This window comes from Chelonoidis abingdonii, chromosome 2 (genome assembly GCF_003597395.2).
Source record: "Chelonoidis abingdonii isolate Lonesome George chromosome 2, CheloAbing_2.0, whole genome shotgun sequence".
NCBI lineage: Eukaryota > Metazoa > Chordata > Testudines > Testudinidae > Chelonoidis > Chelonoidis abingdonii.
In genome coordinates this window covers 50,307,279-50,321,302 of record NC_133770.1, presented here as the reverse complement: position 1 = coordinate 50,321,302, position 14,024 = coordinate 50,307,279, and the positions used below count along the sequence as shown (strand labels likewise).

Below are 14,024 nucleotides of genomic sequence, written 5' to 3'. Positions count from 1 at the left end.
GCAGTGTCACCGGCGTAATGCAGAACAAGGCGCGGAAGTGAGCAGGGCTGACTGCTCTGGGGAAGAGGATGTGTGTGCTGAAAACTTTCTCCACATGGAAGAAGCCAGACATATTTAGAACACACATCGTTTGAGAGGAAGCACATTTGCTAAGGAAATGTCCGGCCCTTTTTTCTGTGCCAGATTCATGGTGGTACCAAATGACAAGGCTGGTGGAGGAAAGCGGGGCAGTTAAGACAGGCATATAGACTCATATAACAGTGTTGCAGCAAGAGTGATCTGGTTCACAGAGCAGAGTCTGGAAAGGACCACGAAATTCCCCTTGAAATAGTTTCTTCCTTTTGTTAAATTAAAACACTCTGTAAACATTTGGAACTCCTGATTCTTCTGACTTTATTTTCTCTGCTGGGGATGCGAATGGTAAAGGTTGGGTGGCAAACTCCGCGGGGAGAGCTGCGTGGTGTGACTCCAGTTAGGGAGTGCAATGTTTTGCAGTCCAGCCCTCCCTCTCCTGCTCTCCTGCCCTCTTTCTCTGTTTTCTCCCTTGTACTGCCCTTCTCCCCCTTCCAAGTAAAGCATTTTGCATAAGCAGCATAATGGCTCAAACAAAAGATGAGAGGACTCGACTCAATACCTGCCTATTAAAAATATATCGTTTGGAATGTGATTGTAGCCCTGTTGGTCCCAAGATATTAGAGTGAGGAGGTGGATTTTTTAGTAATGTATGTTATTGGACCAGCTTCTTCTGGTGAGAGAGACAAGCTCTAGAGCAGAGCTCTACTGCAAAGCTTGTCTCTCTCACCAACAGAAGTTCCTCCAGTTAAAGATATTACCTCACTCACCTAGTCTCATTAAAAACACCACTTTATCACTGTAGCAAGCCACAACAAGCATCGGTCAGAAGCATCCCACAGCTTCCTTGTCTAATATGCAGGCAGCTCCTTTGCCAGGTGTGGAAGAGGTTGGGCACAGCAATGGGACAAGCTGCTGATTGAAGGCATGGGGTTGCCATACTTAAACCAATCCGAATTCCAGTTTTGAATGTAGCTCAGACAACCCAGCCCAGCCCTGTGCCAATCAGGATCATGTCTGGAGATATGAGTGTGGCATGTGTCGATAAACAGATAAGTAACACAGACTACAACGTGGCCCTGTCTAGTTGCCACAGGTGCTGGATTCAGTATAGGAAGGTGTAATGAGGTACACAAACCCCACACTGGGCAACAGGGTGTTAAGGAACGTCTCTGGGCTCAGCCAGGCCCCTGCCCCCACACCTGCAGGAAATGCTTCAACTGAAGCAGGAGTTAAAAAGTAGGGGAACAGCTCCTTAGGGGGCAGACCAGAGAAGACAGCAGACCTGTGACCTTCAGGGTCAGCTGAAGATAGCTGAAAGAAAGGAAGAATCTCTCCCTGTGACAACTGCCAAAGGGTCTTTCCCTGAGGGAACTGAGGAGCTGTTACAGAGAAAGCCTGAGAAGGAAGCATTTCTCTTTCCCCCTTAGGTGGAATCTGAGTTTTGTTAATCCCCCATTACTTTGTTTGGACTACCCCAGCAGGGGATCTGGTCTGCCCCAGGAGAGTGGCCCATGTTGCAGGAGGAGGTAGTTGCCACCCAGGAAGAGAACTAACATGCTATATGCAGCTGCCAGAAGATGCTGTGTAGTGAGTGGACAACCCTCATGCTGCCTAAAACCAGATGGTAACCCAGGAATAGGGTGACCGGATGTCCCAATTTTATAGGGACAGCCCCAATTTTGGGGTCTTTTTCTTATATAGGGTCCTATTACCCCCCATGCCCATCCCAATTTTTCACACTTGCTGTCTGTTTACCCTACCCAGGAACAATCATAGAAAGTGATAGCGAGTGGCCTAGGAAGGACACCCTTAAGTCTCCCTGGCTGTCAGACCACTGACAGTCCTCAAATTGCCCTGGGTCAGAGCCTGGTGGAGTGGGAGGGCTGGAGCTCCCCTACCAACAGCTCCCTGCAGAGCATGAGCCTAAGCCTTGACCACTAGGAAATGCTACTCTACCAACCCACTCCTGTGTGAGGACAGTTGCAGATGGGAAATTGTCTTCCCTCACTCCTAACTTTCACCATTTTTTACCCTCACTTGCTGCATCATCTCTTCAGAGTCTACACTCTCTAGGGTATAAACTGTCTCAATGTGTTTGTTCAGCGTTTAACACAATGGATCCTAGATCCTGAGGGACCACTGGCTACCACTGTAATATAATAATTAATACAGTCAGACAGCCATGTCTCATTCCACTGAATAAGGCTGCATTACTATATCCTTAGAGTTACACATCTGACTACATGGAACAAGGAGAGCTCAGTACTGTGATGTCATGTTTGTTTCCTCTTGCCTTCTCCCAACCCCTACCAGCTATATAATTCCTTTCAGCTCTTATAAAAAAATCCCCAAGATCCACCTTTTCCTCTTGAGTCCTGCTGCTGAAATGTTTTTTGAAGGCTTCCGTCTTCTCCTGCTTCAACTGCTGCAACCTTCCCCTCTCTGGCCTACCTGATTTTTACCTTGTCCACCAACAGTCTCCCCAGAATGTAGCTGCTAAAATACATTCCCTTTCTCACTGTTCTTTCCCTTATTTTTACCACCTACCAATCTGTTACTTTTAGAATCAGATTCCAGCTCCTGGTTTTCACTACTATGCAATGCCCACTTCCTAGCACCACTCCTGCTGCCTGTATCTCAGTGCTTCTATTTCCTTGTATCACCACTGCCACACTTCGTACCTTGCAAAGTTTCTGCTCACCTACCCTAGTATCTACCCTTTAGAGTCACAGGTAAAAAGCAAGTGTGCATTAGGATCACATTGGTAGAGGACTTAGTGAACAATTTTGTAGCATCTTCTCTTTATGGGTATGTCAAATGTGACTCCTATTCAGGAAAGCTATGGTTCTTGCCACTCTATCGCCCAAAATTACTCCAATAATGGAGGCAAATCTTACTCACTTTATGCTTATGACTAGTTCTATTGTGGTCATAAGAACGGCCATACTGTTCAGACCAAAGGTCCATCTAGCCCAGTGTCCTGTCTTCTGACAGTGGCCAATGCCAGATGCCCCAGATGGAATGAACAGAAGAGGTAATCCAAGTAATCCATTCTGTTTCTGACAAACAGAGGCTAGGGACACCATCCCTGTCCATCCTGGCTAATAGCCATTGATGGACTCATCCTCCATGGATTTATCTAGTTCTTTTTTGAACCCTGTTATAGTCTTGGCCTTCACAACATCATCTGGCAAAGAGTTCCACAGATTGGCTGTGTGTTGTTTGAAGAAATACTTCCTTTTCTTTGTTTTAAACCTACTGCCTATTAATTTCATTTGGTGACCCCTAGTTCTTGTGTTATGAGGAGTAAATAACACTTCCTAATACTCAGAGGAATAACATGAAAAAACAAGATTTCAATGTCCGCAACTGTGCAATGGTGATTTTATTAGTCTTTTCTTTCTTATTAAGAACAAGTCTATATTTGAAATCTATTGTCTAGTTGAACTGAAAGCGCAGTTGATTAAATTTTGCACTGCACTGCAAAAATGATAGACAGGATTAAATTAAACAATGGTTTATGTGTGTGTGTGATGGTGGAAGTGAGTGCATTCATTCTGCTGTTTGTTTAAAGTATTAGAATTTTTTTCATTTCTAACCAAATATGATGCATTCTAAAGAACATCAGTCTAGTCACATTTAAGTCAGTTGAGACTTTGTTAATATTAGAAATATGACATTTTGACTTTGCAAGGAATGGAAAAGGCATGTTTGCACTTCAGGAAGACAAGTTTCTTTACATCTGATGCTACTAATAACCCTAACTAAAACCCAGGACATCTGTTATTAACTGTCTCAATAACAGGATTACTCAACATGACAGCTGTGTCTTTGTGATAACAGCTCAGATTGTATTTAGGTAGTTTGGTCTGTGTCACTAAGCCATTCATTTATCCCTTAGCAATCTGATTATAAATATGTGTGTTAGCATAGATAGATATAAAATCTAAAGGATATATTGTAAATAGAGAATGCAGATGGATGATAGAAATACAGGAAAGAAGTACAGGGAGAAAGAGAGCTCTACTGACAAGGTGGTTTGTGGGTCAATATGAACAACACTGTGTGAGTTTTCTTCTCTTCTTTGCTTTTTTCCCCTTTCTGGAAAATTTCCTGTATTAGCTTTAGTTAGCATATCCTCCACGGCAGAAAAGTAGATTATTAGAATACATCAACAGTACCTCTTTTTAATTATTTGTATATATTTTATTTATACAGACTGTAGGTGTACATGACATTTTGCAAATAAATAAAAATGACAAGTCTTTCTTGCTCCAAGGATCTAGCCATCTCAGGTAGATACAGCATAGTCAGGATGACAATAAGAGGGAGTGAAGGGGAGGGAGGACAACAGAGGAAGATCAGGGGATAGAGTTATTTTTACCTAAGATTTTATTCTTTTTTTTTCTTCCATCCAGACCACATCACACGATCCATTGTCTATAGCCAAGCTCTAAGATACAATCACATTTGCTCCAATGCCTCAGACAGAGACAAACACCTACAGAATTTCTATCAAGCATTCTTAAAACTGCAGTACCCACCTGGTGAAGTGAAGAAACAGATTGACAGAGCCAGAAGGGTACCCAGAAATCACCTACTACAAGACAGGCCCAAAAAACAAAGTAACATAACGCCACTAGCCGTCACTTACAGCCCCCAACTAAAACCTCTCCAGCACATCATCAAGAATCTACAACCTATCCTGAAGGATGATCTCTCACTCTCACAGACCTTGGGAGACAGGCCAGTCCTCGCTTACAGACAGCCACCAAACCTGAAACAAATACTCACCAGCAACTACACAACAAAAACACAAACCCAAGAACCAATCCCTGTAACAAACCCCGGTGCCAACTCTGTCTGCATATCTATTCAAAGGACACCATCATAGGACCTAACCACATCAGCCACACCATTAGGGGCTCATTCACCTGCACATCTACCAGTGTGATATATGGCATCATGTGCCAGTGATGTCTCTCTGCCAAGTACATTGGCCGAACTGGACAGTCTCTATGCAAAAGAATAAATGGACACAAATCTGACATCAGGAATTATAACATTCAAAAACCAGTAGAACACTTCAATTTCACTCAATAACACACTTAAAAGTGGCAATTGTTCAACAAAAAAACCTTCAAAACCAGACTCCAACGTGAAACTGCAGAACTGGAATTAATTTGCAAACTGGACACCATCAAATTAGGCCTGAATAAAGACAGGGAGTGGATGGTCATTGCAAAAATTAATTTCCCCCTACTGTTACACCTTCTTATCAACTGTTTGAAATGGGCACCCTCATTACTACTACAAAACTGATTTTTCGTCCTTTGGTATTCTACTTAATTGAATTATCTCATTAGACTGCCCCTCCACCCTTGATAAAGTAACTCCCATCTTTTCATGTATTATGTATATATATCTGCTACTGTATTTTCCACTCAGCGGCAGCTACAGGCACCAGTGCTCCAAGTGCGTGCCTTCGGCGGCTTGCTTGCAGGAGGTTCGCCGGCAATTTGGTGGCGAGTACGTTGAAGCCGCCGGACTGGTGGACCTCCTGCAGGCCAGCTGCTGAATCCACGGGACCGGGAACCTTCCACAGGCGTGCCGTCAAAGACAGCCTGCCTGCCATGCTTCAGGTAGCAAAAAAGCTAGAGCCGCCCGTTTCCACTCCATGCATCTAATGAAGTGGGTTCTAGCCCATGAAAGCTTATGCCCAAATAAATTTCTTAGTCTCTAATGCCTGGTCTACACTACGCATTTAAATTGATTTAAAGAGCGTTAAATCGATTTAACGCTGTACCCGTCCACACTACAACGCCCTTTATATCGATATAAAGGGCTCTTTAAATCGATTTCTGTACACCACCCCGACGAGAGGAGTAGCGCTAAATTCGATATTAACATATCGGATTACAGTTAGTGTGGACAGAAATCGACGTTAGCCTGGGACTATGGACGCACAACGCCGAATTACTGTGCCTAGTGTGGCTGCATAAAATCGAATTTATAATATCAGTTTTATAAAACCGATTTTAGCTAATTCGATATTATCCCATAGTGTAGACGTGGCCTAAGGTGCCACAAGGACTCCTGGTTCTTTTTTTACCCAGACATAAGTAGGGCATTTTCAGTGACCTCCTTTGTGTAGTGCATATTTTAAAATAAGAGTGGGCCTCAGACTGAGCCCAGGCTACTCTTTACAGAGCTTCCAAGCTTGAGAAGTTTATTACCCTTCCACTCCCGCTTTTCAGTTAACTTTCTATCCGGCACCCTATTTTATTACTCATTCCATGATGCCTCAGACATTAATCTTTGAAGTGGAACTTTGCTGAATGCCTTTTCGAAAATCCACTGAAGTTTCCATGTCTGTCAACAACTCCTTTTTGTTTTTGCTGATACAGATTAACAGGGCTACCACTCTGAAACCTGTCAAATAAAACAATGACTAACACTTGAAGACGCACCCAGTAGCTGAAAAGGAAAAGTAAGAAAGGAGGCATCAGTCTCCTTTGATATGACCGTGATCCGCAGGACAGGACAAGTCAGAAACCTTCCTTCTCCCCAGCAGTGGGTTTGATTATTGCATAGCCTGATTTATGATTGATACACATAGGTGACAGCCTTACGTCATTGCTGAGGATGTTTAAAGCATTCCTCACTCTCATGACTCCCCGATGTGCTACTCTTGCCTCACTCGAGCAATTTTTACTGCTTTTCCGTTAGATCCTCCCCGCCCCCACTTTCCCTCCTAGATGTTCTGCAGGGTCCCCCCGGGGTGAGCAAACGGGCCTTCCCCGAAGTTAGTCTGCAGGGAACTGCCCGTGACCCAATGGAAGCTGGCTGCGGAGCCGGCATGACGCGCTCGCAAGCGGTGCGAATGGGCTCTTGTAAAGAGGCGTGAATCAGGCTGCGCGCCACACCCGCGCTCTGCGGCCCCGCGGGAGGAGGTGATCGCGGCGGATATAAGGGTCGGGGAGATGGAGCAGCGGAGGACAAGCGCCGGTTCGCTCTCCAGATCGGTTGCCCTGCAGCAGGAGCGCCTCGGCCTTGGTTCCGCGTCTCCGTCCCGGACTTGGCTCCACTGCAGGCAAAGGCAATGATCTCGTCTGCCCGCCTCCGGAGCTGCCCAGCGCTGGGCTCGCTGCTGCTGCTGCTGCTGGGGCAGGTTCTGGGCGCTCCCCAGGCGCCAGCAGGTAACAGCGGAGCTCCGGGCCCTGGCAAGCTGCGGGGGTGGGGTTCGGCTCAGCGCGGCTTTCCTGGGTGCCTTTAGTCCTGGTGCAAGCGACCGTGGCTCCCTCCATCCCGGTTTTCTCCGGTGACGCTTCTTTCGCTTGCTCCAAGCTCTGTCTCTCCAGTGGGCTGGCTCCCGCCGGCAAGCTCCCCATGCTGGGGGCTAAGCTCACCCTGCGCTTCCTCCTGCCTTGTAAACTTCTTCCAGCGTCTTCCCTCTCCTCTCGCTGCCACGTGGAAACTGCCCTGGCCCGTTGGGTCCCGGCCTGGTGACTGACCCCGAAAGCGCTTGTCTCTCTTTACAGCCCCAAACCAAGAGATCTGCCTGCTGCCCCCAGAGGAAGGCCCCTGCCGGGCTCTCATCCCGAGGTGGTACTACGACAGGTACACTCAGACGTGCCAGGAGTTCTCTTACGGGGGCTGTGAGGGCAATGCCAACAACTTCCGAAGCTTGGAAAGCTGTGAGAAGAGCTGCTGGATGATCCGGAGTAAGTCCTTTCTCTCACCCTTTATTCAGACACAGAGGTCCTCACCCCAGAATTGGCTTGGGCATCCTGGGACACTTTGGTTAGTAGTTCGCTGCCCAGGTTTGCATTAAGCGAAACAGACTACTGAGCACTTCCTTTATCCCTCAGCACATCAGGATAGTTCCTTAGTCCTTCTGATGTGCCTGCTTTCTGTAAAGGTAGGAGTAGGAGCCTGTACGCTCGGCAAGGTCAGAAGGCTCCATCTTGTTGTTTTTTACTAATATTTCTATGGCTTTTTTTGCAGGGTTGCCCTACTAAAACTCAGGGCTGGCTCCAGGCCACAGAGCGCCAAGTGTGTGCTTGGGGTGGCATGCCGTGGGGGGCGCTCTACCAGTTGCCAGGAGGGTGGCAGGTGGCTCCGATGGACCTCCCGCAGGCGTGCCTGTGGAGGGTCCGCTGGTTCACCGGAGCCGCAGGACCAGCGGACCCTCCGCAGGCACGCCTGCGGGAAGTCCACCGGAGCCACGGGACCGGCGAGCGGCAGAGTGTCCCCCATGGCATGCTGCTGTGCTTGGTGCGGCAAAATGGCTGGAGCAGGCCCTGCTAAAAGTTTTAATATGCGCTGCAACCAGGCCTCTGGGTACTCATTACCCAGTCTAAAATTATCTTGAACGTCTGGGGAAGGTTGTATTCTGTCAACATTTGCTGATTCATCAATTGAAGGCATAGACCCCAAATTCTATTTTTAAAAAGCATTTCCTTCCAGCTACTATAAAAGTTATAGATATGCCAGCTATATCTGTCTATCTATATGTCTCACTTGGGCCAAGATGATACCTTAGCTAGTAGCTCTCAGATGTGATGCCTTCACAAATCTTCACACCAACAAACTTCTGGGAGCAGGTGAAGGTTTCCTTAATCAGTGGATTTAGCCAACTCTTTTTTCCTTGGATTTATCATTTTGCCTGTACCAGCATTGGTACTACTAGGGTTGTTCCTACAACCCTAGCTGGGATAAAACTCCCACTGAATGGAGGCTTCTTAGTGCTTTGTTGGCTAAACCAATAAAATCACTCCATTGAGGAAAGGACTAAGATGGATTGATGTATTTTCCTGGCTTCTTTTTGGAGCTCATCGTAGTCTATCCCTAATGCTTTTAAGATGCGCAGTCTAATGTTGTATTTTAACAATCAATTGTCTATCTCAAGCATATCAGTAGAAGTTAAATAAGTTGAGATGTATCTTTGTCAGTGGAAAACATGTCAGAAAAGGTATAATAAAGTTCAACTTAACTGTGCTTTGATGTTTAAATGCTCTTTATTATAGAAGTGCCCAAAATATGCAGGCTGGAGGCTGATCCAGGACCATGTAGAGGTTACCTAAAAAGATATTTCTTCAACCTGAGTTCAATGAAGTGTGAAAAATTTATCTATGGTGGATGCTATGGAAATGATAACAACTTTCAAGATGAAGATTCTTGTGTGGACTCCTGTTTGTCTGAGAAAAGTAATGATTACTCCAACATTCTACTAAAATAGCTTGTTTTTTAATGTGCTATCAGTAAAAACGATGCCGTTTATCAATATTTTTTTTCTTTTTACCTATGAAAACATCCTAAAGTAGGCTTTGCCTCTACTGTTTAAAGTCTGATATTTACTCATTGCTATAATGTGTTTCTGAGTGTGTCTTGTGCATGCCAGTTTTGACTACACACTTTCAGGGATCATCAACCTCCACTGCCTGTTATGTAAAGGACAAAACAATCAATCTAAAAATATTATATTTCAACCTGAATCCTACCCAACAATTACACCCATACAACCCCTTGACTTCTGAGGGATTGCAGGAGTATAATTGAGGGCAAAATTTGGTTGTGTGCCTATGTTGCCGCAGTTCAAAATAACACAGTGGTTGCTGGGCATTAGGTGGATGATGCCTGAAGTTCAGGGACAGAGTGCCTACCTTCTTAAAATTAAAGACCTGAGAGACACGGCCAGGTTATTTGTTTTCAGCACTCATTTGATCTCAGAAGGCAAAGAACTTTTATTGGGAGTTGTGACTCTTTGTTGCCTCATGTTCAAAGTGAAAGATAGTTACTTTATAGCAGAACCTCAAATGTATACCAGATGCATAAAACTATCATTAGATGACTAAGCAGCCATCATAACATGCATCATGACACCTTCATTAGTTTTGTCAATTTTGCCATGAGCCAACTTTTCACGGGTGAAAAGTTTAGTTTCTCTTGCACATTTAAAGAATGGGCAAATACCAACAGTAACAAAGACACAATTCTGATAAGAAAAAAAACTAACCCAGTTCTTTTAAATACAATTTTTTTTTATACAAGTTATTTAGGTGTACTTATCAAATCACTGAATGGATTATGGGCAAAACTATGCCTTCCTTACTCACAGAGGTAGTCCTATTGAAGTCATTATTATGTAAATGTGTAAGAAATCAGCATGTGGCTCCAAATTATTCATGTTTATCAGCTACACAGCACTGTCTGCAATGAACTGCTGAATCTCACATGCAGTGTGATTGTGTGAGAGCTCTTTATATGGTATCTGAGGTGAGTATATGGTTTACTAATTGGAACGTAAGGAGCCTGTCCTACTGAGTCAGTGGTAATAACAATCATTTCCGTTAGTGCAGTATTGCTCCAAATTTTGTTTGACATACAAGAAGTCAGACCTACTGACCATTGCAGTAATCTCTTTCTTTCTTAAGCTGGCCCCTCATTATGCTATAGCCCAAAAGATGAAGGATTGTGTTCATCTTCTGTGACCCGCTATTACTACGACTCAAAGAGTCAATCATGTGAAGAGTTCAGCTATACAGGTTGCGGTGGAAATGCCAATAACTTTGTTAACAAAAAAAATTGTTATAATATCTGCAAGAAAGGTAAGATTTTTATTTTTATGGTTTAAAACATACATATGAAGAGCTTTGTACAAATGCTAATTAATCCTCAGCACATTTTACAAACATTACACCCCCAACAGTTTGGGGTCAGTATTATCAGCAGTGTGCAGCTGGTAAAACTGATGCAGGGGGCAAGATCCTGCTTTCCTTATGAGAATAGTCCCTAGAAGTCAATGAGACTAATAACTTGAGTATAGTAAATAGGAGGTGACCCCTAAATGATTAAATAAGAACGGCCATACTGGGTCAGACCAAAGGTCCATCTAGCCTAGTATCCTGTCTACTGACAGTGGCCAATGCCAGGTGCCCCAGAGGGAATGAACAGAACAGGTAACCATCAAGTGATCCATCTCCTGTCACACACTCCCAGCTTCCTGCAAAGGTCACAAAAGGACCAATATTCACCCTGATTGAAACTTGTAAGAGCACTAATGGACACTTCCCCCCCCCCCCCCCCCCCCCCCTACACACACCCCAGACATTTTAACTAGAAAATTGTGTACATATGTCTTATCCCTGGTTTTTAATACTTCCCATTTTGCTTCATTATTTTACATGTAAATTTTTCAGAGCTGAAAATAAAGCACCATACTATAGTAGCATTATACTATGTGCTGACCCTAAAGTGTTCACCAGCCGGAACTACTTTCACCAATCAATTCAGCTATTGACAGGCTATATTCTACCATTGATATCAATGGGAAGATCTAAAGATGGATCTAGGGTTTACATGGGTCACTATTTATTTGCTGAAAACAAAAGTAAACTCTAAGGGGACTTTTTTTTTTTAACTGTTTAGAATACTTAATACCAACAGGACTGTTTATGCAACATGTAAGTTGTGCAATCAAGGACTCAGTATCAGGAAATGTGGGAGGTGATGGTCTGATCTTATAAGCATCATGGAGTGAAATTCAGGCGTCATTCTGATCAATGGTAGCTTTGCCACTGACTGCAATGGGGCTAGGATTTCACCCCAAGAATAGTGAAGTAAAGACGAAGTCAGTAGGACTACTTATTGTGGTAAACATTTTTCATGGTAGTATGTGTAGGAATGGACCCCAAGGCTGAGCATGCAATATTGCCTCTGCCTCTCTGTGCATCATGATATGGTCTTTAATCACATGATATGGTTATCTGATAAGTTTTTATCTAAACTGTATTTTTATTATGCAAAATAGCATGACCACAAAGTAAGACAGCATCATGATGCAGATGCACAAAAAGATAGGGATAAGGTTGAACATTCAGCTTTAACTTTACACTTTGAGAGCTCATCGGCGCCTGCAATGTTGCATTAATTCTATAGGGTTCTTTTTTAAAAAGTGTGTGTGTGTGGAGTAAAGAAACATGAGTTCTATAACACACAGGCACTAGTTGGCAGAGCCCAAGAGAAGAAAACCAGCCTCTTCAGCAAACTGTACTTTAAGACTCAGTAGACACTGGCAAGCTGGAGGGGAATCAGAGGATTCAGCACTGGGAGAGTGCTATTATGGGCAACTTTTAGGCAGCTTAAGCGCATTCTGCTCCCCCAGGCAACTCTTCTGCCATCTTGTTGTTGTGTCCAAAGTTGTGGTGACTGTTTTCTTTCCTTTGAATAAATATATATCTGCTCTTCAAACAGATCAATGACCTTGGGGCACTTCAAGCAGTGTGTGTGGTTTGTGGTGTGTGTTTTTAAAAGCATCTGATTAATTTCAATGATTAAAAACCCTCCTAAAAACTGAGGATTTGGGAAAGGAGCTGAGGACTGGCCTTTGGGCATTTGGATGCAAATTAAAAAGAATCACTTGGCAAAGTCTCTCGATCACTTTTGAAAAGTGCACATTTCCCAAGCCCTTTTCACATATGCACTGAAAAGTCATGGTCCAAAGCCCACTGAAGTCAATGGAAACCCCCCTAATGGGATTTCGGTCTGGCCTTTATTGTGCTCTGAATTAACAAATAACATGACTATATGCGGTCAATATGTAGTTTTCAAATGTTTGAAGTTTGTATGAAATCAAAACCATTTTTTTTTGTAACTTGGCAAAAGCAACAGTTAACTTTTAAACTTTGGCTGTGTTTGCTTTATTGCTTTTCAAAAGAAATGTGGTTAGAAAAATATTGTAATGGGGAAAATGTAACTTTTTTTTTTTTTTTTTTTTTTCTGCCATAACTTAAAAATGGCTGGAGAGATTTTGTTAGGGTTTTTTTGTTTTGTTTTTTCCTATTCTGATTCTTAAGAACAGTCAAGGAAAATTTCAGCCTCAAAAGTGAATGTTTTTTGGAAAGGTCAGAACATGCGTAAACAGAGAGATATAATGAAAATAATTTGCAACCTCTGTTACAGCTGTTGTGATCAATGTGAGTGTTCTAATAAACATGATGGAAAAAACAAGTGAAGAATGATGACACTCTGTCAAATTATTTTTCCTAACTCCACTTCTTTTATTTTCTTAGCTGGGAGTAAGAAACCAAGTTTCAGCAAGTCAAGAAATAAACTTCCCAAGACTATGAGAAAACTACAGGAAAAAATCTAATCAATCTAACCTAATGTTTTAAATCTGAAGAGCCCATCAATGTTAAATGCACTACTTTGACTTAGAGAGCTTCCTATAATATACTTTTACTTTTTGTGTGTGTATGTGTGTATACAATTTTATTCCTTAAACTAGTTCTGTCTGAGAACTAGTCTCTTTGACCTGTTTTTACATTAGAAGCAGCTATTATTAGTAATGTGAATTGATTTGTTTGGTTTCTGCAACGCTATTTTTGCTTAAAAACCAACTATTTGAATTTCCATGTTTTTACTGAGAAATATTGCTACTTTTTTTGGAAAACGATGTAAATGTCACAATCCTGTGAAGCTTGAAGTACCCTTCATCTGTTGGTTTAACTAAGGTGTACACCAAGCTAGAGCCCTACCCTTAATTTTTTTTTAACATTTGTTTACTAAAGACTATACAAATATCTATAATACTTCTCTTGCATATCCTTTTGTCATTATATAAACAGTCTATCCCTTAAAGGGAGTCATGTTTAGGTAGAAGAATCAGAATAGTGGTAATTATATTAATGTGGCAAAGGAGATTAGAGCCTGGTTCAATTTAAAAAAATAAATAAATTCAACTTCAGTGAAAGGAAGCCTTGAGGGGTGTGTGTGGTGTTTTCCCCCCCCCCCCCCCAAGTCTTTCCTAGCTTTGGTAATATGGAAAATAATGTAAGCTCAAACCTGGCTCACCCTGCAAAAGGAAATTGGGCATGGGGTCTCTAGGACAACTCCTTCTTTTAACAGAAGGCAATTAAGAAACTACATAAGTATTTGAAATGAAGATG

At 43.0% G+C, this 14,024-nt stretch overlaps 1 protein-coding gene across 1 annotated transcript; it reads left to right on the top strand.

Moving 5' to 3' along the window:
* The first annotated feature begins 6,994 nt into the window (after positions 1–6,994).
* Positions 6,995–13,798, top strand: TFPI2 (tissue factor pathway inhibitor 2). The gene is made up of 5 exons (XM_032785375.2): positions 6,995–7,274; positions 7,617–7,799; positions 9,105–9,284; positions 10,512–10,685; positions 13,149–13,798. Exons 1-5 carry the CDS (start codon positions 7,178–7,180, stop codon positions 13,226–13,228), a joined length of 714 nt encoding a protein of 237 aa, XP_032641266.1. The 5' UTR covers positions 6,995–7,177; the 3' UTR covers positions 13,229–13,798.
* The last annotated feature ends 226 nt before the right edge of the window (positions 13,799–14,024 follow it).

Excerpts from the sequence above, each read along its gene's own strand:
- TFPI2 (XM_032785375.2), top strand. The coding sequence starts at position 7,178 with ATGATCTCGTCTGCCCGCCTCCGGAGCTGCCCAGCGCTGGGCTCGCTG. Across the intron at positions 9,285-10,511 it reads CTCCTGTTTGTCTGAGAAAA|CTGGCCCCTCATTATGCTAT; the intron begins GTAATGATTACT and ends TTCTTTCTTAAG. Across the intron at positions 10,686-13,148 it reads TTATAATATCTGCAAGAAAG|CTGGGAGTAAGAAACCAAGT; the intron begins GTAAGATTTTTA and ends TTATTTTCTTAG.